Source organism: Mastigoproctus giganteus, chromosome 1 (genome assembly GCF_048544385.1).
Source record: "Mastigoproctus giganteus isolate SK-2022 chromosome 1, ASM4854438v1, whole genome shotgun sequence".
Taxonomy (NCBI): domain Eukaryota; kingdom Metazoa; phylum Arthropoda; class Arachnida; order Uropygi; family Thelyphonidae; genus Mastigoproctus; species Mastigoproctus giganteus.
The window spans coordinates 143,196,630-143,221,504 of record NC_143575.1 but is presented as its reverse complement, the minus strand read 5'-3'; the positions used below and the strand labels follow the sequence as shown (position 1 = coordinate 143,221,504).

The 24,875-nt window shown below is 38.0% G+C and overlaps 1 protein-coding gene across 1 annotated transcript in view; it reads left to right on the top strand.

Annotated features, from left to right (window-relative positions):
• The window catches only part of LOC150091172 (ribosome biogenesis protein WDR12 homolog), a 257,271-nt gene that overhangs the window by 129,189 nt on the left and 103,207 nt on the right, over positions 1-24,875 (top strand). Inside the window, exons 7-8 of the mRNA XM_090382466.1 lie at positions 8,522-8,567; positions 24,543-24,637. Coding sequence (XP_090238592.1) covers positions 8,522-8,567; positions 24,543-24,637 — 141 coding nt within the window. The remainder of the gene's footprint in view (positions 1-8,521; positions 8,568-24,542; positions 24,638-24,875) is intronic.

Here is a 24,875-nt window from a genome sequence, read left to right as displayed (position 1 = left end):
TATGGAATCTGTAATGGAAGTTTTTTAAGTCGGAAAAAAAATAGTTACATATCTTGCCACCAGGAGGCCAAGTGTTTTGGCCACATTATTGCATTTGAAATTGCCACTTTTGTGTTGAGAAGTTTCCTTCACTGAGCAAAGCATTACTAGTTCACCCCTACAGTGAAAACATAATGTCCAGTCTGCTTTGTGTACCATTCATAGTGGAGAAATTCACCTGAAATTTTCCCAGTTTGTGGCCTCCATACATTTGGCAGCCTTCCCCCCCCCATGCGGACTTAGGGGTGCATTTATATAGAGATAACCCTACACTTTTTTTTTTTTTTGCATTTCTTGAAATTTCATTAAAGTGCAGGGCCTTTGCCATCCCTTTTGATATGCTTCAAGTGACTGCCAACAACAAGGGTATACGGAGGGATGGGGGCTGACTGCTGGGCTTCAGCCTAGCTAAACTATAAATGACTGTCTTTTCTTTGAAAGCTTCCTCATATTTGGTAATCATACTCTCAGTCTATATCACGTGGCTAAACTTCTCGTTCGAGTGTGAAACATGACTGATTTGTGCATATTATTGATAGTGTTAGCGATGACACTTCTAAAACAATGTAACTACCTCTTGAGCATTTTCTGAACTACTATACCCATTTTACTTAATTAACAATTCCTTTTAAAAAGTAAAACCTGCTATCAAACAACAGTGAGGTTAGCAGCAATATTGCTGAGCCTAACAACGTATATGTGACTGGATACAAATGCAGTTATTGTTTACAATGTTCACAAAGACTCCCTCCTCTCTCTCTCTCTCTCTCTCTCTCTCTCTCTCTCTCTCTCTCTCTCTCTCTCTCTCTCTCTCTCTCTCTCTCTCAACACATTACAGTTTTCAATGCTCTTGCTGGTGGTTATGCACCTTGAGATACAATGACTAATTCAGCTTCTACAATATCAGAAGGAAAACATGTGCAAATTATACTTAGTTTTGTGATCTCTGTTTGAATATTTCTATGTTCAGAAATGTCTTAGTTGATACAATATATCTGGAGAAATTTCCTTTGTTGCAGTTACCACCTATCTAAAATTTTGGTAGTCAGGAAAAATTATCTGATTTCTTCTTCATCCTTGTATGAGGCACTGCATATGTGGTCAGCAATGGCATTAATATTTCACGTATACATGTGATATCGTTGAAGTTATAGTGACTATTTTAGTATTAGTTTGATTTATTTTTTTTTCTGACTTTTTTTTTATATATATATAAAAGTCAGTGTTTATCATAGTTGTGGCATATGATGCAATGAAGCAAGCTTATTACTGATTTCTTTTGAATATCCCTTCCAACAATTTTACTAATCATTCCTTAAAAAAAGCAAAGTTTTGCACACCTATCTTGCAATCATAATTTTTTAATTATGCCATCAGAATTTAATGAACTTGATCAATTTATAGCCTTAAAACACTTAGCATTAGTAGGGGCATATGATGCAAGAAACCAAGCTTATGCAGTATCAGCCAAAAAAAAAAAAAAAACCACTTCCATTTCACCCCTCCATTCGTTTGAAATACTTGTTCAGCTGAGCCTTAAATTTATTTAGGCTAACAACAAGGGATGGAAGTCTGTTCCACCAACCAACTACCTGCTGGCTAGAAGAAAATTTCCGCACATCTATTCTATATCTGTCTTTCCTCAATTTGAATTTATGCCTTCTCGGGTAATTATTTTGAGCAAGAGGAAGAATTCCATCAGCATTGAGCATGCTCAAACCAGTCAAGGCTTTATACACCTCTATCAGATCACCTCGCAGTTGCCTAGTCTCCAGACACTGTAATTTGCAAAACTTAAGCCTTTCTTCGTAAGAGCAACCCTTTGTTCCATTCACTAATCTTGTTGCCCTTCTCTGTACTCGTTTCAACAACTCTACATCCTTCTTAAAATGAGGCCTCCAGACCTGTATACAGTGCTCAAGGAGTGGCCTGACCATTGCCTTATACAAGGGAATAATCACCACCTTATCCCTGCTACAAAAAATTCCTGTATATCATTGACAAGACACTATGAGCTACTCTTGCAGACCATCTGCACTACTCGGAAAACTTCATATCTGCCTGCACAATTACCCCCAGGCCCTTTTTGTTCGCTGCCACAGTCAGTGTAGTACCACAGAGTTGATACGTTACTCTGGGGTTACTGCTTCCCATATGTAATACTTTACATTTGTCAATGTTAAACTTCATTTGCCACCTCTCAACCCACCTGCTCAACTTTTCTGGATCCTGTTGCAGCAGCATTCTGTCATTAGTGTCCTTAACAACCCTGCCAACCTTCGTATCGTCTGCAAACTTGGACATTAAGCTTGATATACCATCATCAATATAATTTATAAATACAGAAAACAACAATGGACCCATCACTGAATCCTGTGGGACTCCACTAATAACATTAGTGTACGATGAGCAGTGACCATTGATTACCACTCTGTCTTCTCTCCCTCAACCATCCCTTTAGGCGCCTCCATAGCCAGGTGGAAAGGAGCAGCAGTGTGTACCACATGCTTCTTGATTAGACCATGGTTTGAGCCCATCACCACCAAATACGGAGGATGCGGAAAGGTCAAGGGAATGACCACTGCATATTCCTGGAGCAATATGGCCTTAGTTGCTAATGCTCCTAAAAAAATAAACAAACAAACCATCCCTTTATCCATAGCAGCAATTTGCCTCCAATGCCACACTGCTCCAATTTGTGCAGCAGCCTTTCTAAGATCCAGATATATAATATCATAGTTATTCCCTGCATCCAGTTCTTTTGTGACTGCATCATAGTATCCAATCAAATTGGTCAGACGAGACTTTCCCTTAACAAAACCATGCTGTGTCCGAGCTATAACTGAAGTCTTGTCTAGATGATCCTGCAGTGCTTCTTTAACCAGTGCCTCCATTAATTTTCCTGGAACAGAAGTTAAACTCACAGGTCTATAATTACTTGTGTCAGCCTTCAATCCTTCTTTGTGAATTGGGGTCATATTTGCAAATGTGAGTCCAAAGAAGCTGTTTTGACTCCCCTGAGTCCAAAGAAGCTCTCATAATTATGGCTAAGGGTTTTCTTACATCCTTTGCTGCCTCCTTTAATATAACTGGATAGATCCCTTCCACCCAGGTGGCTTTTTATATGTTTATTCTCAATTTCTCTTCCACTTTCCTCTCAGTTATTACAAAATCATCTAGCTCACTGCCAGAGTTTACTTCACCTCTTGCAATCCCCTTCCTAAATAAATCCTCATGTGTGAATGTAGATGCAAAATACTCGTTTAGTTTGTTAGCCACCTGAGCAGGATCCTCAGCTGTTGAACCATCAATATCCAGTGGACCAATCTGATTCATCCCTTTCCTTCTAGAGTTTACATAGGTAAAGAACTGTTTTCTGTTTTTCTTTGCATCCTTTGCCAAGGATTTCTCATAATCTGCCTTTGCCTGCCTAATCTCTTTTGTGACTTGGTTAGAGACTAGCTTATATCTATCATAGGCTTCCATGTCACCCATTAATTTATATGTATCTCATGCATTTTTCTTTTTTGCGATATGTCTCATTAGTTCTAAGTTTAGGCCATTTAGGCCTAAACCTTGAACAATATTTCTTAGTTGGTATGTAAAGCCTAGTAGCTTCCAAGATAAGTTCTTTGAATGGTTCCCATTTTGAATTTGCTGTTGGTAACGTCATCAGTTGGTCCCACTGTATAGAATATAAATACTGTCTCAGACCATCGTAGTTCCTTTACGAAAGCAAAAACCCTTCCCTTTACCCCTGATGGTAGTTACTTCTTTGAGTAAATCCCACTTCAGCCCACCGCCACCTAGTGGTTCCTATATCTGCAGATTCTTAATGCATGAAGAATCACTACTGATAATCTGATCAAGAGTATTACTCCCTCTAGTTGCCTCCTGAACATGCTGATGGTGAAAACAATCATCCAATAAATCTACAAAAGCCTTGCTAGTGTGTGCGTGCGTGCGTGCGTGCGTGCGTGCGTGCGTGCGTGTGTGTGTGCGTGTGTGTGTGTGTGACCAACCCACAAATTCCAGTCAATATCTGGGAAATTAAAATCTCCCATTATAAGACTCTCTGATTTACTGGCCCACTCTTTCCTTGTACAGTTTCTTATTATACTCATCAGAGTCATTAGGCTTATAGCACACTCCTACTCTCAATTTTGATCTCCCAATGCTTATGTCACACCAAACTGAATCGACACATCACTGTCCAGCAATGTCTACTGGCTTCACTTCCTTGGAATTTATGTGTTTCTTAACTAATAACATAACCTCTCCTCCCTTCCTATCCTGGTTATCCTTTCTGTACACATTGTACTCCCCAAATTCCAGTTCTGCATTCCTTATATCTGTGTGACACCATGTCTCTGATATCCCAACAATATCTGCCTTTGATGTTTTGTGCAATACCTCAAATTGATCAAATTTATTTACCAAACTTCTAGCATTGGTGTACACACAAGTATACATACACCTGTTCCTATTCGTAACTACCCTAACACAACTCATGTGTTTAGTTGTACCGCAATGCCTCCCAACAGTCTCTGAAATATCCTGCATCTTGTTTTCCAGCTGCTCATTCCAATAGAAGCAGTGCAAGAATCACTTTCACCTCTGCCAGTGGCTACTGTTAATCTATTAGTCCTTGTATCCCCCCAAGCTAGCAGTTTTCCGACCCACTTAACACTGCGTCGATAGCATCAGCAATCGGGCCTCCTCACCGTTATTAATTTCCAGGTGCTTTGCAAAGTTGAAGTCTTTTTTGCTAAGAACACCCTTTTGTGTCCTTGTTAACAAAACTTAACCTTCTTTACACCTATTACAGCAGATCTCTCTCTTTCATCCTTTCTAAAGTGAAGCTTTCAGACCTTTATGCAGTAGTCCAGATGTGGCCTAATCATTGCCTTATACAACAGGATAATCACTGCCTTCTCACTGCTAGCAAAATTACTGTATATCATTGAAAGAATCCCACAGGCTGTCAGCCTAGCAACATCTCTGCACTGTTTAGAGCTCTTCATGTTAGATTGTACAGTTACTCCCGGATTTTTTTTCTTTCTGCACTGTGTTCAGTTTGGTACCACCAAATTAGTATGTTATTTTGGGATTACTGCTACCCTTGTGCAGTCCTTGCATCTCTCACTGTTAAACCTCAATTGCCACTTCTTGGCCCATCTACTTAATTTTTCTAAGTCTTGTTGCGATAAGTACGCATCGATTCCTGCCATTAATCACCATGCGAACCTTTGCATTATCTGCAGTACGTGATGAAAGCATAATGTCCTCTATACCTGTAGCCCATTTTGTTGGAATGACGGTAACTTGGGAAATTCACAAATATTGAATGCAATCAAATACAGCTAGGCCTCGCATAACGCGATATTCAGTTAACGCTATTTGAAAAATGATACCACTTTTCACTTTACATGATGCAAATTTCCAGTTAACACGATCTTTTTTTTTTTTTTTATGCGATAGTTGAAAAAGATTTGAATCGTGCGTTAAGCTTAACGCGAGTCGTACAGTCAATAAACAAACGTTTGCCTGCTGACCGCCTCTGTGTGTTCCATCAATCATCAGAAGAAGACGTGTTTGTCTCCTGCTAATAAAGTCAATGCACACTTGCATTTAAAAATTCACATTTTAAATGAGCCAGATGAAGATGTTACCGCGAAGGAGATAACGGTAAACGAATTAGATGAAATCTTTCGTATCGCATAGAACCTCAAACAAAAGGTTTGATGTTCTCTGCGATATTTATTTCGCCAGGGCCCAGAGAAGATTTTTGTCGGCTATCGGAAATTGATTGATGAAAAGAGAAAGTCAACACTGTTCAAATATTTCCACAACAGTAATTTCTTCATTGTGTATTTTATTTCAGAGGTTCCCAAAGTTTCTCTGTTCACAGCCGCCTTTAATGTCTCAGTAATTTTTTCAAGGCGCACCCAGACCAAAAGAAATACCTAACAGTTTCGTTTAGTAGTTAGGTCCAAACAACTTAATAAGAAATGCTGAAACTGTGAATTACCTCGACCTAGTAGTTCACGTGGTGTCCGACAGATGTCGAGTATTGCTGTGTTTCCCACGAAAATTTAAAATATTCCGCAACGCACAGTTTTGGAACTGCTGTTTTATGCAATAAACATTTAATTCCATAATTATTTTCATTATATTTTACATTATATACAGTTAAAAAGTTATTTAAAAGGTATTTTTAAAATTCTTTATGAACATTCCAGAAGGTCAAGGACCAATTATAATTTTTCCTATTGATTATGATATTTGATTAACGTGTTTCCGTTTTGCGCGATGCGCTCGTGGGACGAATTAATCGCGTTAATCGAGGCCCGCCTGTATAAGGAATTGCTGGCAGTTAGGTGCTGATTTAATGTCATTATTCTGAAACTTGGCTTGCAGGATAGATTTGCAAAGTATTGTTATCGTTTTCTCTGCTTGTAAAACAGAGTAACAGAACAGCAGTTTGTTATCACACAAGAATTCTTTTTGAGAGACGCAATGCCAGATATGTACCATTAATGGTTTTGGCTATAATAACTAAAATTTTTCCAAGATGGAGTGATGCAGAACTTATAAAAGGAATCTTCGTCAGACTGAAAATGAAATGAATATTGCATGATGGCAGTCATTTAAATCCTTAGTCTATAAGTCTTGGGAGTGGGGGATGGAGAAGAAAACTGTAAATAACTGGCAGGAGAATTTGGGTGTGACTAAAAAAATTAGTTGCCATTTGTCTCTTGAAATACACTTTTTATATTCACATTTGATCTTTTTCTATAACAACTTAAGAGTACTGTTAATGATGAAAAAAGTGAAAAGTTCCACAGGACATTAGTATAATGGGACAGTGTTGTGAAGGAAAATCTGACTATGATGGTTGACTGTCATTGTGTTTTTGCAACAAGGAGGTAAAACCATATATGAGAGGGTGAAAATAAATTATTTCATTGAATTTTTACTCATTTTTGTATTTTTTTCCGAATATTTCCATATAATAGTGTTTTATTAATGAATAAAAAATTATTCTCTTTTAATGAACATTATTACAGTAAACACTTCAATCTACCACCTTCGGTGATTGAGAATTGCTAGATTTTAGAGCGATACCTAGTGGCTGAGCAGTTTTTGATAAGCACATGACAGTGGATAAAGGTGAAAAGGGTAAACTGCAGCCATTATCAATCCACTGCAGGATGGAAGCCTCCTCAACAATTGATGTTGAGGGAAATGGACCATAATCTGCCAACCTGGTCCAGTGCAGGTTGGCAGATCGACCATATTTAGCAGTCAGGGGCTTGAACCCTGGTTTACTCAAAGAGCATGTGCTACTGCACTCCCACCCCAGTCAGGAGTGAGAGTGCAGGAGGAGGCTTTCAATGAATATTAAGCATTACCTGCCCAGCTTTATATCTGTATATCTGGCCTTTCATTTGCTTTTTGTGGCCTGCAGGATTTAAACTGCATAGGTAATATAGTGGTATTACCTATGCAAGAGATGTCTTGCTCAAAGTTTGACTGTTTGTTTAAAAGGTGAGGCTGCTGTGACATTGTTTCAAGGCTAACCAGTCCCACATCAGATAACAGGTGGCCTCTAGTGACAACACTCACACAAAACATGGCTTTAGTTATATTACAACTTTGAGAACTCTTTTCTTTTTTTTTTTTTTCATATACTGCAGTCTGCTCATTTTGAACACGTTTTTAACTGAGTTGTCTGCATGTTCTTATACAGACCACCTACTATCTGATGACAGATCAGTTGGTCCTGAAACACTGTCATGGCAGTCTTATCTTTTAAACAAATGGCTAATTAACCATTTGGCAAGATTTTTTTTTTTTTTTTTTAATAGTGCAATATCACAGCAACTAATTGCAAAGTTAAGTTTGTTCTATTGTGAGAATTAATACCATTTTGCATTGGCTATGCAGTTTTAAAAGTTTTTGCAGCCAGCAAGGTTTAAAGGGAAGGGAAAATAAAAAACCACTACGTCATAAAGAGAGAAATATCACCCATTTTGCTTGGATTCTTAAAAACAAATGCAATCATTGGTATGGGTGCTAGATTGCTTTCTTGCAATCTAGCAAGAAAGCAATCTAGCACCCATATTTCTGTATTTTAAAATTTGATTTTTTTTGTAAATATGCTGAATTTGATGAGTTTACTCTATTTCTGTTTCATAATTTTGTGTATAGTACAGCTTGCCTTTTGCATGATTAGCATAACACTTTGTAATGTGATTGCAGCTCAATAAAAGTAAAATTTTTTGACTTACATTGTAATAGTATTAATGGTAGAATGTGATGTGTTTAACTTTTTCACTTTTAGACCCTCATATGTTGTGTCACATAAACATCTTGTATTTCATCAAGCTAATTCTGATAACACACTAAACTTTAGTTTAAAATCACATAAATGTTTACACAGTATTAATCAGAATTTAAAATTTTCTATGTTTAATAGTTTGTTACTGGATCTTATGATTGCATGCTGAAGATATGGTCATCTGGTAAGTTCATTGCTAACATATATATTCTTGGCAAAAAAAAAAAAAAAAAACTTGTTATTACTATATAAATTATCTCTGAAGCTGAATTAATTTTCTTACATAAATAGTATTTTCACAGGGGGGGGGGGGCTGAAATTTGTTCACTTACTTTTTTTAAGATGAGATGGGGTGGGAAGGAGGGAAAGACGAGAAAGCTCATATTTGATAAAAGTGGTATAGCTTATTAACCACTATTACTTTTTGTACCAGTGAATTATAATCTGACAGGCTGAATGCAACATATGTGGAATTTAGTTGTGGTTTAAACTGAATGTAATAAGCAGTTGCATACACTTTTCTTATATTACATTACTAATAACTAGTAAGAATATGCCATGTTTATTCATTGTGGAATTATATTTTTGATTTTGTGACCTTGGTAGCCACATAGGGTTTTGAGTAACACACCAGTCTGTAAAAATTTACAAATGATTTTATAAAATCATTTATAAACTAGCCTGTTTCACTCAAATGGTCAGTCCTGAAGCGTTTTAAGTATCTAAAAAATATATAGTTAGCAAATTTTGCAAAATAACAAAAAATTTAAAAATTAATCATACAAAAATCATACTTTGTATGATTTAAATCAAAGTATCACTTGTGCATGATGAATAACCAGCTACCATGGTAACTGTTGCTTATCTCTCACTGATTGGAACCTAATTAGGCAAAAATAGCACTATAAGATTCTTAGCACTTCCAAACATATTCTTAGCATTTGATAAACGAGAACAGAGGATGCTGAAAATCATTGGTGCACAGGATGCTACCAAGTTCTTCTCTTAGATGTTCACAAAAGTGAGATAACTTTTAGAAGAAGACAAATTCTAAGGCAGAGGTTGGCAGCCTTTTTTTCTTATGAGTGCTATTTTTGTTTACTACAACTAAAAATTTTCACATATTTCACTTGGACACCTAATTCTCAATTTGGACCCTGCCACAGCTGATAGTTTTAAGAAAAATGATGTTTATACCTGTTTTATTTTGACTCTGAGGTGAGTGTATGTACACTTGATGTGTAACAGATTCGAAAATCTAGTTTAGCATTGAATGGATGAGGAATTAAGCACTGGGATAATGAATAACATTTTCATATCACTGGTGTGCCACATGATGGAATCTGGATAGAGTTTGGTAAGGTGCTAGGAATTAAACAAAAACTACTATGACTAATAGAACCAAGAGAAGGGAAGTACTTGTATGGCTCAAGAAACTACTTCATGAAAGAATGATAAATCAAGCACTGTGAGGGATCTACGATTCATTTTCTTACATCTGATCATGATGACAAAATACTATACTGGAATTGTGCAATTAACTAGGACCACTGATAGTACCAAAAAAAAAAATATAATAATAATTTTACAGTCATAATGGGGATTTCAGTGTAAAAGTTAATGTGGAACAAAATTCTACCATTTTTAACCATCTCCTTTTTAATCATGAAAAAAAAAAAAATGGTTTTTATTTAGTGTTCAGATGTATTAATAAAAATAAAAGTGGGAATTTCGTGCTTAGAACTGGAACAGATATTGTAACAGATGGCAGTTTTGAAATGAATTAGAAATGAACACAGAATGGCCAGTTGCATACTTCACGTAAATACATGGAAGGAAAGAGGGGCAGACCAGTCAGTTCTCACTAACACAACTAAAGGAAAGGAGGAGAAGGAATTTGCTACTGAGTGTGCAACAGATTTCAGGTCCTACAGCAGAATCTGGAGAGGGTGGGTAGAAAGGTCATGAGTATGTACACTTCTCAAAACAGGGAATAAGCACCATTGTGCATCATATCATCCATTAATTTACAATTTAAATAAATGCAGGATATGAGTTGTGTGTGGGGGAGTCATCGCATCCTGCATAACTGTGATATATCAATTGTCAGAGCTTTTAAAACCTTACAGTAAACCGGATATATATTCAGAAACACCAAGAAACCTTTCCCCATACCACAATTTAAATAAGAATTTAAAATTTACATTGTAAATTAAAATTCTAATTTAAATCTGATTAACCAAATTATTTGACTCAAGTAATTGAATAGTCAGGTAATTGAATAGTTTCAAAATAAGTTGTCATGCAACACAGTAGCATTAGTAGTGGCATATTATGCAAGAAAGCAAGCTTATACAGCATCAGCCAAAAAAAAAAAACCTTCCCATTTCACCCATCTATTCACTCCAAATGTTTGTCTAGCTCTGCCCTGAACTTATTTAAGTTGTTGACCTCCACTACAACAGATGGGAGTTTGTTCCTACCGTCAACCTCCTGCTGGCTAAAGGCAAACTTCCGCACATCTATCCTACAACTATCTTTCCTCAATTTGAATTTATGCCCTCTCAGGTGATTATTCTGAGCAAGAGGAAGAATCCCATCAGCATTGAGCTTGCTCAGTGCTGATTGGTTTCTTCAAGGCCTTATGTACCTCAATTAGATAACCTCACAAGTGTCTAGTTTCCAGAAGATACAATTTGCAGAACTTAAGCCTTTCTTGGTGAAATCAACACTTTGTTCCACTCACCAATATCTCGTTGCCCTTCTCTGTACTCATTCCAGCAGCTCTACATCTTTCCTAAAATGAGGTCTTCAGACCGGTATACAGTACTGAAGGTGTGGCCTGAACATTGCCTTATACAAGGGGACAACACCTCCTTCTCCCTTCTAGCAAAATTCCTGTATATCATTGACAAGCCACCATGAGCTACTCTTGCAGCCTTTTTGCACTGCTCAGAAAACTTCATATCTGACTGTACAATTACACCCAGATCCTTTCATTCTCCACAACTGTGAGTGCAGTACCATCCATTTGATATGTTACTCTGGGATTACTTGCTGCCCATATGTAGTACTATACATTTGTCAATGTTAAACTACAGTTGCCACCTCTCAGCCCATCTGCTCAACCTTTCCAGATCCTGTTACAGTAGTGTACTATCATTGCTGTCATTAACAACGCTGCTGACCTTTGTATTGTCTGCAAACTTAGACTTTAACCCCAATATACCTTCATGAATATCATTGATAAATACTGTAAACAACACTAGGCCCAACACCGAACCCTGGGGGACTCCACTAATAACATTAGTCCACTAAGAGCAGTATCCATTAATTACCACTCTCTGACTTCTCCCACTGAACCAGGCCATTATCCATAGCAGCAACTTTCTCTTAATGCCATTCTGCTCCTCCAATTTGTACAGTAGTCTTCCGTGTGCCACAGTATCAAAAGCTTTCCTAAAATCCAAGTATATGATTTAAAAATTATTCTTTGCATCCAGTTCCTTTGTGACCACATCATAGTAACCAATAAAATTTGTCAGACAAGACTTCTCCTTAACAAACCCATTCTGTGTTTGAACTCTAACTGCAGCCTTGTCCAGATAATCTTGCATTGCTTCCTTAACAAGTAACTCCATTATTTTCCATGGAACAGAAGTTAGATTAACTTGTCTGTAATTACCTGCCCGTGTTACCCTTTGATCCACCTTGGTGAATTGATGACACATTTGTCTATCTCCAGTCCACACAGGGACCTTCCCTGAGTCCAAGAATGCTTTCATAATTATGGCTAAGGGTTTGCTTACTTCCTCTGCTGCCTCCTTTAATATAACTGGATAAATCCCATCCACCCCAGGTGCCTTCCTTATGTTTATCTTCAACAATTTCTTCTCCACTTTTCTCTCAGTTATTGCAAAATCACTTAGCTCCATGTTAGAGTTTGATGAACAGCTGGCTGTCTCCTCCTTGAATAACTACTTACGTGTGAATGTAGATGCAAAATACTCATTTAGTTTGGCAGCTATCCGAAAATGATTATCTACAGTCAAACCATTGATATCAAGTGGACCAATCTGATTCAATCCATTCCTTTTAGAATTTATATAAGTAAAGAAGTCTTATATAAGTAAAGAAGTTTGCAAAATACTCAATCAGTTTGTCGGCTAACTGAGCATGATTATCAATAGTCAACCCATCTATGTTAATTGGCCCAATCTGATTCATCCCTTCCCTTCTAGAGTTTACATAAGTAAAGAACTCTTTGCTGTTTTTCTTTGCATCCTTTGCCAAAGATTTCTCTTAATCTGCCATAGTCTTCTGTGTTGCCTGATAATTTATATGGATCCCATGCATTTTTCTTCTCTGCCACGAGCTGCATTAATTCATCTGATATCCATTTAGGCCTGAACCTTGAACAGTATTTGTTAGTTGGTATGAAAAGCCTAGTACCCTCCAGGATTAAGTCCCTGAAGGCTTCACATTTAGAATTTTCAACGTTGGTGACATCATCAGTTGATCCCACTGTATAGAATTTTAACCATATTACCAATAACCATATACCAAAAAAAAACGACTATATTATCATATCTCAGTTGAAAGAATTAAAGGCTAGGACATTCAACATTCCTCCACTTTTTGGCCAGGTCAAGTTCCATAAGTCTGGGTTCCCTATTCGTCCAATTATTTCATACAAGAACTCAGCATTGGCCATGCACTTATACAACATTATTAAACCTTTCAGGCAAACCATAAAAGACATCTAAGTTGGCTTTAAAGTCCGGGACACAGAGATTAACTAACAGATTTGTAAACAGATGTTATCCTCTGACTATTGTAAACCAAATCAGAACACAAGCAGAAAACAAGTTAAAAATAATCACACCCTCCAATAACAGTAACACCAAAAAATACTTTTTCCATTCTGTACATTGACCAATGGTACAAACAGCCAAACAGACTTTTAAAAGACATGGAATTCAAAATTGTAGCCAGGCCCACTAGGAAACTGCATGCAGTCCTAAATAATTGCTCAGTTCAATCCCCCCTCTGCATTCCAAATAAATGATTTGGTTTACAACATATCCTGCAAAGATTGCAATTCGTCTTACCAAGATTCTACGCGACATATGCTCAATTTGAAGGTTAAGCAACAGTCAGCATCAATCCAAGCTTCCCTCTATTCTGCTTCAGAATTAGCTTTTCTTGCTGCTAATGAAATTCACACCTTTTAAATTCAACAAACTAAAATTGATGAATCCATTGTGCACAGATTCATAATTACAGTGACATTTGGGAATATATTCTAGGTTTTTCTTAGAAACAACCCACATTTCTGCTCTAACCTTTTGTGACAGAATAAAGTCATAAAACAGATTCTTTCCAAATGCAATAATTAGGATCTTCTGGGCATCGTTTATTGATCTGGATTTGTGGAAGAATGACAGTAACTGTTGGCAAGAACTTGGTATGATCTGGAAGAAATGTGTGCACCAGAGTTGCACTTTCTGATAAGGTATACTATGATTTTATAACTTGGGAGTTCGGAACATGTAAAAATTAAATAAAATGATCAAATGATTAATTTTACATGTTCAGAACCCCCAAGTGATAAAGATATACCTTAACAGAAAGTGCAACACTGAACATTACCTGTTTTAAACTGATTGTGACTAAGTTGGGGGAACATGCTATGTAAAAAGGATAGGTGGACCACGACCGGTGTATGTCTGCCAGGGGCAAAGGTTGATGATGTTGTAGAGTGGATATCATCATTTAAGGGTACAAAAGGTGATATTGTCGTACACCGGCAGAATTACTTAACAAATAGAGGTCACCATTGAAAAAAAAGCCGTGAATTAGGGTTGAATTTGAAAGTGTCTGCAATTCTGCCCAGATACGGTGAAGAGAGCCTTGGCGATCAATTTCGGCCATGGAAAGATTGTACAAGGCTCAAGGGGTAGAATTTTTTTTCAACCTGGTCTGTACTTGTTAACAGGAGAGACTGCTTCTACAGAGATGGGATACACTTAAATAGAAAGGGTGCGAGAATATTTGCTGATGCTATCGAGGCAGTGTTAGGTGGGTCGAAAAACTGCTAGCTTGGGGGGATACAAGGGCTAATAGATTAACAGTAGCCACTGGCAGAGGTGAAAGTGATTCTTGCACTGCTTCTATTGGAATGAGCAGCAGCCTGGAAAACAAGATGCAGGGTATTTCCGAGACTGCTGGGTCTCATTGTGGTACAAGTAAACACATGGTTTGTGTTAGGGTAGCTAAGAATAGGAACAGGTGCATGTATACTTGCGTATACACCAATGCTAAGATTTTGGTAAATAAATTTGATGAATTTCTCAAAATATCAAAGGCAGATATTGTTGGGATATCAGCGATGTGGTGTCACACAGATATAAGGAATGCAGAACTGGAATTTGGGAAGTACAATGTGTACAGAAAGGATAGACAGGATAGGAAAGAAGGTGGAGTTATGCTATTAGTTAAGAAACATAAAATCCAAGAAAGCAAAGCCAATTGACATCGCTGGACAGTGCAGTGCATTGTCAAGTCAGTTTGGTGTGACATAAACATTGGAAGATCAAAATTGAGAGTAGGAGTGTGTTATAGGCCTAATGACTCTGATGAGTATAATAAGAAACTGTACAGGGAAATAGAGTGGGCCAGTAAATCAGAGAGTCTTATAATGGGGGGTTTTAATTTCCCAGATAATGACTGGAATTTGTGGGTTGGTCACTCACACACTAGCAAGGCGTTTGTGGATTTATTGGATGATTGTTTTCTACATCAGCATGTTCAGGAGGCAACTAGAGGGAGTAATACTCTTGATCTGATTATCAGTAGTGATTCTTCATGCATTAAGAATCTGCAGATAAAGGAACCACTAGGTGGCAGTGATCACAGTGTGCTGAAGGGATTTACTCAAAGAAGTAACTACCATCAGGGATAAAGGGAAGCGTTTTTGCTTTCGTAAAGGTGACTATGGTGGTCTGAGACAGCATTTAAATTCTATACGGTGGGACCAACAGCAAATTCAAAATGGGTAGCATTCAAGAAGTAATATTGGACCCTACTAGGCTTTTCATACCAACTAAGAAATATTGTTCAAGGTTTAAGCCTAAATGAATGTCAGATGAGACATGTGGCAGAGAAGAAAAATGCATGGGATACATATAAATTAACATGTGACACGGAAGCCTATGATAGATATAAGCCGGTCTGTAACCAAGTCAGAGGAAGTTAAGCAGGCAAAGGCAGATTATGAGAAATCTTTGGCAAAGGATGCAAAGAAAAACATCAAAGAGTTCTTCACCTATGTAAACTCTAGAAGGAAAGGGATGAATCAGATTGTTCCACTGGATATTGATGGTTCAACTGTTAATGATCCTGCTCAGGTGGCTAACAAACTGAGTATTTTGCATCTACATTCACCCATGAGAAGTTGTTCAGGGAAGAGAATGCCAGAGGTGAGTTAAACACTGGCAGGGAGCTAGATGATTTTGTAATGATCTGATTGATTTCCGCCGACAAAAGTCGGCGGAAATCATTCTGTTGTGATAGATGTCGACTCAGAAATTCTCAGAAAAGCCCTATAACTGTTGCAACGCCAAACAGCACGGAACCTGAGTCACTTTCCTCCTCTTCCGCTAACAAAGTTGAAATGCCGTACTCTAGTACATTTGAGACAAATATCACGCCAATAACTAGAAATACCGACTCTGAATCGTACATGGATGAAGCCTCTAATCCTTCTTTGTTGTCTTTGGGGTCGCATCAAATCTCAGATGCATCAACTCAAACACATATCTGTGCTGTCAGAAGATCTCAGCGCTAACTCCTTCCCTACGGAAACTCTGAATCCAACCTTTGGTATTCTGCAATCAACTGAATTCCAGGAACTACTCTTTAACACTATGCAGAAAATCCTCATTCAAACTCATCTAATCAGAGCACCTCATACCGCAAACTCTGAACTTCTCCTGTATTCTAATACACTCAATGAAGGAAACAGCGAGCTATCCACGGAGATCTGTGGTATAAAAACAATATTAACTAATCAACAGGCTGAAATTTCTGACATTAACGGCCAAATTAAAAATCTCACATCAGTTATGTCTTGCCACTTAAGGGAAGCTAGGAAGAATTCTGAACCTACTCTCGAAACCAGTGGGCTCAAAGTGAATACGAATTCTTCATTAACTGACGATGCCCTCAGTATTGAGACCAGATCTTCACCTTCCACCGGCCTCAATACTTCTACTGCTGCAAATATTAATTTGCCCAAGCCTGCTAACATTCATGACTCAAGTCATTCAACTGAGCAATTTATTGCCAAACAGACTCTGTTAGATGATTCTTCTGATGTAAATAGAACCACTCCTCGCACCTACTCTCCTCTGCGGAACAGTTCTGTCTGTACCTCTATTTCACAAGCTCAGAGTCACCAAGCGGAATCCTCTTCAACATCAGTTAAGGCAACATATGCAAAAATAACTGCTGCCACATCTAATGAGGTCTGCAAATCTGTCTGTAGATCTGCCGCCACAGCGAGTAAACCTGTTTCTAATTGCCAGTCTCAAATATCACACCAAAGATCAAAACAGAACAAACCGTCAGAAAATATTAAAGCATCTATATCTCAAGATACTTTCTCCAAGCTTCCAGCCATAACTCATCAAACACAGAATGTAACTACTGCAGAAAAATCTCAGTTACTCAAACACAAGTATAATATCACAATTATTCCCACAAAAGACCGAATTTTTCTTTCCAGACTTGGACCCGCCACTAAATCTGAAGATCTTATCAACCTAATTAAAGAAGAATATGGTTTCGGAGTAGAAGTCCGTTCTCTGAAGACACGATGTCCCGCCTACTCATCTTTTATAATAACATGCCTTCCATCACAAACAGAAAAAGTGCTGAATCTAAGATCCCTTTTATCAGGGGCTCTGGTAAAACGCTTCACGGACAGACCATCAAGGGAGTCCAAAATCTCCTCTCCACCGGCATAGCAATCAGATACCCTGCTATCTACACATACCACGTTCTCCTCTCGTCATAGAATCCCCAGATCCCAACTGTTCAGTGTTTACCTTCAGAATTGCAGGAGTATAATTAGCAACCTAAACCACTTCAGAGCAATCCAAGGCTCACATATTTACGGCCTTTACCTGCTCACTGAAACCTGGCTCTCCATAGATATTGATGATCAGGAGATTATAGATGGACAATATACAATCCATAGAAAGGACAGAGGATCTCGTGGAGGCGGAGTAGCTATTATACATTCTAACCATGTACTCTGTGAAACTGCATCAAATTTCACAAATATTGAATCAGTATACTGCCTTTTTCATCTTGGCAAGTTAAAAGTTTTAATAGTATTGCTTTATTTTCCACCTCCCTTAACTAATATTGACCTCCAGTACTTAGAAAGCTCGCTGGAATCTATCTTCCCACTAATTCAATCTGCTGACATAGCAATGGTTTTGGGTGACTTTAACTGTCAAATGGCCAATTTAGGATCTTCTTCTCCATCACTGCAGACTAGGGCTCTCTTTAATATGCTTCACAGCTATGGTCTGGAACAAATTTGCAACTTTCCAACCAGAGAAAATGCCTACCTAGACCTAATATTTTCCTCTACTCATATAGATGTTCACACCGACAACCCCATATTTCACTCGGATCATTCACCAATTACTTTTGACATCACAGTGACTTCTCATAACTTCAAATGCAGCTCCCGTACTCCTCGATTCAATTTCAGAAAGGCTGACTGGCCTCTGCTCAACCTAGCTCTAAGAAACGTAGACAAGCAGCTCGCTGATGCTATGGATGACATTGATGTGCTCACCAACAACCTGATTAACTGTGTCCATTCAGTTATATCTGACATTGTTCCTCGATCCCATCTTACCGCACGCTCTACCTACCCGCACTGGTATAACAGTGAACTAATACGTAAAACTAAATCCAAAGAATTCTACAGAAACAAGTATAAGCAAACAGGTGACAGTCAATACTATGAAATATTCAGTCAACTCCGCAAAGAAGTGAAAACTCTCATATTAAACTCCTACAACATGTATACAGAGTCAGTTCAGGATAGTCTGCTTACTCACAGAGATATCAAACCATTCTGGAATTTCATGAAGCATAAGAACATAACGAGTAGAAAGTTACAACTCCGTAACGCAGATGGAATTCTCTTATCTGACGAATTCAGTATTGCTCAAGAGTTTGCCAAACACTTTTCTAGAATTCAAACAAATGATACATTGAGACCTGCCTCATTTCCTGACTTCACACCTGTTAAAGATGATATCCTCATTAATCTCTTTATCACTGATGAAGATTTAAATTTGGCATTAAAAAGCATGAGAAATAACTATACTAGAGGCCCAGATGACATTCCAGGCCTATTTTGGAAAAGGACTGTCACTACATTGAAACCCCTCATACTGCGGATCTTCAACCTGTCTCTCAGGCTGGGGAAGTATCCTAAGCACTTTAAGCAGGTCAATATAGTTCCTATTTTCAAAAAAGGTGATAAAAATGACGTATGCGATTACAGACCCATAACCTTGCAAAACAGCCTGGCTAAACTCTTCGACACAGCAGTGCACAAACATCTCTTCGAATTCTTCAAGCCTTTTATCGATCAGAATCAGCATGGTTTCTGCAGTGGCAAGTCAGTAGTCACAAATTTACTTCCTTTCTGGCAATACACCTCTGAAGCTCTTGATAACGGCGCCTCCGTAGCCAGGTGGGAAGGAGCAGCAGTGCATAGCACACGCTTCTTGATTAGACCGGGGTTCGAGCCCGTCACCACCAAATATGGAGGATGCGGAAAGGTCAGGGAATGACCACCGCATATCCCGGAGCAATATGGCCTTAGTTGCTAATGCTCCTAAAAACCAAAAAAACAACAGCTCTTGATAACCACCTACAAGTTGATGTAGTCTACACAGACATATCCAAGGCATTTGATAAAGTCCCGCACGAACAACTTCTGGAAAAACTTAAGCTATATGGTATCCATGACCCTTTGCTCTCATGGCTACGCAGCTATATTACGCATCGTTCCTTGAGCGTTATCATCGATCAAGTGAACTCAGACTGTTTTATACCACTAAGCGGAGTACCACAAGGCTCTCCCTTAGGTCCTCTTCTCTTCATTGTTTTCGTAAATGATCTTCCTTCTTTCATCTACACCTCCAATGTTCAAGTTGCTCTCTATGCAGATGATCTTAAGATCTACTCAGCAGTGAAGGAGACTACCGATTCCCAACAGCTTCAATGTGCTCTCAATAAATTCTCTCTGTGGCTATCTCTGAATGGCTTGTCTGCTAACCCCCTCGAAGTGCAAAGTAATCTCTTTCTCATATTTCAGATCTCCACAACTAATGAATACGGAGTACACTGTTAACTCTGTGATCATCGAAAGGTGTGACCAAGTTAACGACTTAGGGATTCTCTTTTCCAGCAGTGCTAAATTCGATGCCCATGTCCTTAAAATCACCAGCAAAGCATTCAAAACACCGGGATTCATCAAACGGAACACATACAAGTTCAAAACCTACAGATATGCGGTTATCCTCTATAAAACTATTGTTCTGCCAATCCTTGAATTCAGTTCACCCATCTGGAATCCTCACACAAAGACTTTAACTAACAAAATTGAAGCAGTCCAAAAAAACTTTGTCCGTTACCTTACGTACTGCAATCCTCTATTCTATCACTCAGTGTATTATGAATCGCTGTGTGATTACTTTCATCTGAGGTCTCTGTGCACAAGAAGAGTTACTGCTGACATCGCCCTTCTAGCCAAAGTAATCACTGGAATTTACGAAGCATCTGATATCCTGAGTAAAATAAACTTCAATGCTCCTTGTAGACAAGTCAGGAACCTTACACCGTTTCGCCTTGACTCTGCCAACACAGACTTAATGAAGTTCAGTCCACTGAACAGAATCAGCAAATCAACAAATGACTCTCGCATTGACTTCTTTGACAACTCCCAATCACTGATGAACTCCATCCACAAGTTTGCCTCTTCACTTAAACTGCAAAGTGACTAGCTCACATCTAATTATTGTAGCTTTTTATTTGTTATATTATTTTTCTATTCTCCAACGGATTAATTATTACTTGTTTTACCGGTAACTTAACTTAATACAATCCTCTTTTGTACATATGCTTTTATTGTTTGAATCTATATCAATGTTTATCGTCCTGTAGGATTTCACATTATTGTTATTATGTTTATTGATCTGATCTCAGATACACTGTTAATGGTTACCTGTTGTGTATCTTGTTATTAATAAAATAAAATAAAATAATAACTGAGTGGAAAGTGGAGGAGGAGAAATAGTTGAAGATAAACATAAAAAAGGCACCTGGAGTGGAAGGGATCTATCCAGTTATATTAAAGGAGGCAGCAAAGGAAGTAAGCATACCCTTAGTCATAATTATGAGAGCTTCTTTTGACTCAGGGGACGTACCCATGGACTGGAGATGTGCAAATGTGACTCCAATTCACAAAGGAGGATCAAAGGGCGACACAAGTACTTATAGATCTGTTAGTTTAACTTCTGTTCCATGAAAATTAATGGAGGCACCGGCTACAGAAACACTGCAGGATCATCTAGACAAGACTTCAGTTATAGCTCGGACACAGCGTGGTTTTGTTAAGGGAAACTCTTGCCTGACCAGTTTGATTGGATACTATGATGTGGTCACAATGAAACTGGATGCAAGGAATAACTTTGATATCATATATTTGGATCTTAGAAAGGCTTTTGATACTGTTGCACATGGAAGACTGCTGAACAAATTGGAGCAGTGTGGCATTGGAGGCAAATTGCTGTTATGGGTAAAGGAATGGTTGAGCGGGAGAAGACAGAGCGGTAATCAATGGACAATGCTCATCGTGGACTAATGTTATTAGTGGAGTCCCGCAGGGTTCTTTTCTGTATTTATAAATGATATTGATGATGTTATATCAAGCTGAATCTCCAAGTTTGCAGATGATATGAAGGTTGGCAGGGTTGTTAAGGACACTAATGACAGTATGCTGCTGCAGCAGGATCTAGAATTTGTGCAGATGGGCTGAGAGGTGGCAAATGAAGTTTAACATTGACAAATGTAAAGTACTACATATGGGAAGCAGTAACCCCAGAGTAACGTATCAACTCTGTGGTACTACACTGACAGTGGTCGAGAACGAAAAGGACCTTGGGGTAATTGTGCAGGCAGATATGAAGTTTTCTGAGTAGTGCAGATGGTCTGCAAGAGTATCTCATAGTGTCTTGTCAATGATATACAGGAATTTTGCTAGCAGGGATAAGGTGGTGATTATCCCCTTGTATAAGGCCAGGCCAGGCCAGGCCACACGTTGAGTACTGTATGCTGGACTGGAAGCCTCATTTTAAGAAGGATACAGCTGTTGGAACAAGTACAGAGAAGGGCAACAAGATTAGTGAATGGAACAAAGGGTTGCTCTTACGAAGAAAGGCTTAAGTTTTGCAAATTACAGTGTCGGAGACTAGGCAACTGCGAGGTGATCTGATTGAGGTGTATAAAGCCTTGAATGGTTTGAGCATGCTCAATGTTGATGGAATTCCTCCTCTTGCTCAGAATAATCACCTGAGTGGGCATAAATTCAAATTGAGGAAAGACAGATGTAGGATAGATGTGCGTAAGTTCGCCTTTAGCCATCAGGTAGTTGGTTTGTGGAACAGACTTCCATCCTTTGTTGTGTTGTGGAAGTTGATAACCTAGATAAATTTAAGGCTGAGCTGGACAGGTATTCGGAATGAACAGAGGGATAAAATGGGAGCAGGGTTTTTTTTTTTTTTTTTGTTTGGCTGGTTCTGCATAAGCTTGCTTTCTTGCATCATATGGCTCTACTAATGCTGTTTCTCCCAGCAGTAGGAGCTGAACTTCCCAAAATTTTGAATTTTTTATTTTTAACTTTTGTTAAGTTATTTACTTTAATGCTTTTTGTTTTTGTAAATCTTTCTTGTTTCTGTTATGGGGATATATGTAATAATGCCTTATTTTTACTTTGGGACTTAACTCGCAGTATGATTTTCAGTGTCCCCCTATATTTATCCAACAGACTGACAGTACATGTGGAGTCAACATTAGGTTTCCACTTGAATACTCTCTTTACACCTCTTAAAAACTGGAAACATTGTCAGTAACAACATCCATCAATTTTATCTTTTAGTAGATGTATGCCACCTATATTTATTGCAAAAAAATGTTGCCGAATTCCCTGAAAAAGAAGGAAGTGGCAAATCTGAATGTATGAAATCAATCATTTGGCCATTTTTCTTTAATCTTTAATCTGAACAATGCCTGTTTTTTTTTTTAACTAATTCGAAGTTTCTCAATAAACTGTGTCCTTTTTGTCCATTTGATCATTCTTCTCAAAGGTCTAGGGTGCCTCTGTAGCCAAGTGGGAAGGAGCAGCAGTGCGTAGCACACACTTCTTGATTAGACCAGGGTTCGAGCCCATCACCACCAAATACGGAGGATGCGGAAAGGTCAGGGAATGACTACCGCATATCCCCAGAGCAATATGGCCTTAGTTGCTAATGCTCTTAAAAACCAAATAACAACATTCTCAAAGGCCTAAATTGGGAGTGAATCACCTGATGGTGACTAGATACTTAAGTGGCTGATGGGTTTCCACTTTTGTCTCTAGGCATCTTGTTTAATGATTCATCTAGTAATATACCAACTTTTAGTGCTATACTGGTATGCAGTGCAGATGATGAGATGTGGAAAGTGTTCCTGAGAGCTAGCTAGCCACTTCATGAGATCTATGCAGAAGTTATAAAATTTGTATTCTTAGCATTTATCCTCGTAAATTTATGCAGGTTACTATCAAGGCACTGTGCAATAGACAGTATTTGGGCTGCTAAGAACCTGGCAGCCAAGTTTAACTTTGTATTTGAGGAGCATGAAAGGAAAAGTCTCATCAAAGGATAAAGATATGCCAGCTGCGTACCTTCCAGAAGTTAGGGGAACTGGTCCAGCCCTCTAGCATTTTCACCATGATGAATAGTCCGTGCATCATGGTTGATGTCAGGATATTTCTAGGTGCCCTTTGAAAATATCTTTGTGCATTATTTGTTAATTGATGATTAACCATCTGAATTTTTTTCTATCTTTCTAACTCTAATCAGACTTTTATTTTAGTTGTTTTTGAGTTGAAAATGTATTGATCAATTTGAAATTGAAAATGCCAGGAACCTGTCAGGTTTTACATGATTATTTACTGTTTTTTTTTCCCCTTTTGCTTCAGTGTGGTAGTTTTATACACCTGTGTGAAGCATTTGCTGCAGAAAGTTATTCTTCTCTGTTTTATGTATAGTTGTCCAAATTGTGTTTTTTGTCTTGTTTGTTTGTTATTTGGTTTTTAGGAGCATTAGCAACTAAGGCCATATTGCTCCGGGATATGCTGTGGTAATTCCCTGACCTTTCCGCATCCTCCGTATTTGGTGGTGATGGGCTTGAACCCGGGTCTAATCAAGAAGCGTGTACTGCGCACTGCTGCTCCTTCCCACCTGGCTATGGAGGCGCCTGTTTTTTTGTCTTAATTATCTGTCTATTCCATTATTTGTTGACGAAACACATTAATATGTATGCAATTGTAAGTTTTAAATTTGTGCTCTTAATGGGCCTCTGACCTGGAAGTGAGGTTAGTTACATGTTTATGACTAACTCTTTTTTTTTTTTTTTTCTTGTTTTCAGTCAGCAGTATTAATTTATTTTATTAAAAATTTAAAAATTACACGCAGCAAGTACCACAAAAAAAAAAAAAAAAAAAAATTAAATAAAGTTGCAGCCTGTCAGGTTGTGCATAACTACTGCTGGGTTAATATTATTGGGGGGATGGGGCAGAGGTTTAAAGAGAAATATAGACCTATGGATTGTGACTGCAAACAGACTATCTGAAGGATTATACTTCTGTAGCCTTCTTGACAAAAGTTTTTTTTCTTTTCTATACCAAGGTTTTTATTTTTCTTGTAAATCATTTTCCTTTTACATTGCTTTTCAGGAAAATTAAAAATTGACTTTAAATTCTGTCTAGTATAAGGGCTTTTTTTTCCCCCTTTATGCAAAGATGTGATGATCAAGGAGGAAGCCATAGATAAAGATGAGAATATCTGTGAAAGCAGGAAAAGGCTTAAAACTGAAGCGACAAAAACTGTTCATAAGGTAAGTGAAAATTTCAGGACTCAAAAAAATTTAATTAAATTTATTTGAAAGGACTACAGGAAAGCAAATTAGTATTGTTGTGCTGTGTTATGTGTTCATGTTCTATTCTTCTATATTTCGGTTATAGAATTATAATGTAATCTATAAAACCAAGAAGTTATTAGTCAAACTTTAAATCTTTATATAGCGTTCAAACATTAGTATTAGTAGTGGCAAATGATACAAGAAAGCAAGCTTA